The sequence below is a fragment of the Lasioglossum baleicum genome, chromosome 5 (genome assembly GCF_051020765.1).
Source record: "Lasioglossum baleicum chromosome 5, iyLasBale1, whole genome shotgun sequence".
NCBI lineage: Eukaryota > Metazoa > Arthropoda > Insecta > Hymenoptera > Halictidae > Lasioglossum > Lasioglossum baleicum.
This window is the reverse complement of record NC_134933.1, coordinates 856,401-858,696: the sequence shown is the minus strand read 5'-3', so window position 1 is coordinate 858,696 and position 2,296 is coordinate 856,401. Positions and strand designations below refer to the sequence as shown.

The window sequence follows — 2,296 nt, the reverse complement described above, 5'->3', positions numbered from 1 at the left end:
ACTATGAAAGCTTCCGTCGTGGAACGTTTCAATCGCACGCTGAAGAATAGCATGTGGAAATTTTTCTCATTGAGTGGAAAATATCGCTGGATCGATGCGCTTCCCACGTTGACTGAGGGCTACAATAATCGAAAACATCGTACAATCCGCATGCGACCTGTCGACGTGAGCCGTAAAAATGCTGGACACCTTCTGTCCACCGTGTACAGCAACGTGAAGATTGCTGGTCCTGCCAAATTCAAGGTTGATGATCGTGTGCGTGTCAGCAAGTTTAAAACCTTATTCAACAAAGGATACACGCCAAACTGGTCAACTGAAATATTCAAGATTATCGCGGTAAAACGAACGAATCCTGTCACATATCTCTTAGTCGACTCTACGAACAAACCTATCGCCGGAGGATTTTATGAACATGAGATACGTGCGGCAAAATATCCTGATATATACTTAGTTGAAAAAATATTACGCAGAAAAGGAAATAAAGTATATGTGAAATGGCTGGGAATGGATGCGTCACATAATTCGTGGATATCTAAAACGAATATACTTTAATTATATTTTTTCTACTTGTATTTTTTAGTTATGATAATTAATTTTTGTAAAACGACTATACTTATTATATTGTGATAATTCTGCTTCATTTCTCTGTAGGAATTGTATGTAATGTTGTAATAAAAAAAAATATAAAAGAGGTATTCTTGAATAATTTTATTTTTAAAATAATGTATTGTTACAAAAGACAATTTTCACACAACATTAATATTTTAACCTATCCGTTTTTTGTGCCTCGACTGCAATGATATTAGTGCATGAAGCCACCAGTTCACAATCAATCAATGAACTTTGATCAAAAAATTCGCTCTCGACAATCGCTTTCACGATATTCTTCGCGTTGGTATCCCTCACCACAATGACAAAATTCATAAATTTATCGGTAATCGTGGGAACATTGCCGATCAGCCATGAATACATGTTGTGTATGCAGAATTCGAGATTGTATAAGTTACGCATAGTTTTTTCCGTGATGTATAGAGCTGTGAACTGATTCGACAATTTCACTAGATTCATACCATTGAGATTAACTATTTGCAATGTTAAATCATCACTCATTTTTTTACACTGTTTCTGCATAGAAAGTAAATTGGAAATACACTCCTTCGTGCGCAACAACTCTGTCCATGCATCCCGGGAAAATGTGATCTCGTTACCACGGTTATCCCCCATAGTTAGTTCCACACAAATATCATCGCCAACGTGTACACCAATTTCGAGATATTTAAAATAATTGCCAGCTATGGAATATCTTCGACTCAAGATTCTGTGCAAACTACTCGATGATTGTGAAATGGAGTCGCTGTTGTCAAAACTCCTGCAACAGATTTTTTTTTTTAAAGAATTAGATGTTTTTCAAAATTTTTTTTTCACAAGTTTTTCATCTTTCTACTTACATATTATTTAGTCTCCTCTTTTTGTGTGACTCCTCGATGCTTGAATGATCACATTCAGTGAGCGGATGATTGTTGTAATACATCATGCTTTTTTCGTGTTGATTGTCTCGATCTGACGCGCAACGCTTGGAATACAATGTTCTTATAGGATGCATTGGCCCCCACCTTTTTACATTTTCTTAGAAAGGGGGCGGTGCCTAACAGCTTTGTCCTTGGCCTAGATGACGTAATGCTTGTGCAATACCATTAAGTGATGACTCAGCAGCTCTGTCCTTGGCCTAGATGACGTAAGAAAGAAGGGGGTATGACTCAGCAGCTCTGCCTTTGACCTAGATGACGTAAGAAAGAAGGGGGGCGGTGCCTAACAGCTCTGTCCTTGGCCTAGATGACGTAACGCTTGTGCAATACCAAAGGAGTATCATCTTTCATAGGGATTGTCCCCCCTCCCCGCGAAAAAATATGATGCAATAAAATATGATGTAATATATGCTTGCGCAATACCGCTCTGCGGTACCACCCCTTAAGTGATGACTCAGCAGCTCTGTCCTTGGCCTAGATGACGTCAGAAAGAAGGGGGCGGTGCCTAACAGCTCTGTCCTTGGCCTAGATGACGTAATGCTTGTGCAATACCATTAAGTGATGACTCAGCAGCTCTGTCCTTGGCCTAGATGACGTAAGAAAGAAGGGGGCGGTGCCTAACAGCTCTGTCCTTGGCCTAGATGACGTAATGCTTGTGCAATACCATTAAGTGATGACTCAGCAGCTCTGTCCTTGGCCTAGATGACGTAAGAAAGAAGGGGGCGGTGCCTAACAGCTTTGTCCTTGGCCTAGATGACGTCAGAAAGAAG

At 40.0% G+C, this 2,296-nt stretch overlaps 1 protein-coding gene across 1 annotated transcript; it reads right to left on the bottom strand.

Moving 5' to 3' along the window:
• Window positions 1-471: 471 nt before the first annotated feature.
• LOC143208928 (uncharacterized) lies at window positions 472-1,700 on the bottom strand. Its single transcript, XM_076423905.1, has 2 exons — window positions 1,449-1,700; window positions 472-1,369 (listed from the first exon to the last, which is right to left on the bottom strand). Exons 1-2 carry the CDS (start codon window positions 1,601-1,603, stop codon window positions 757-759), a joined length of 768 nt encoding a protein of 255 aa, XP_076280020.1. The 5' UTR covers window positions 1,604-1,700; the 3' UTR covers window positions 472-756.
• Window positions 1,701-2,296: the final 596 nt, after the last annotated feature.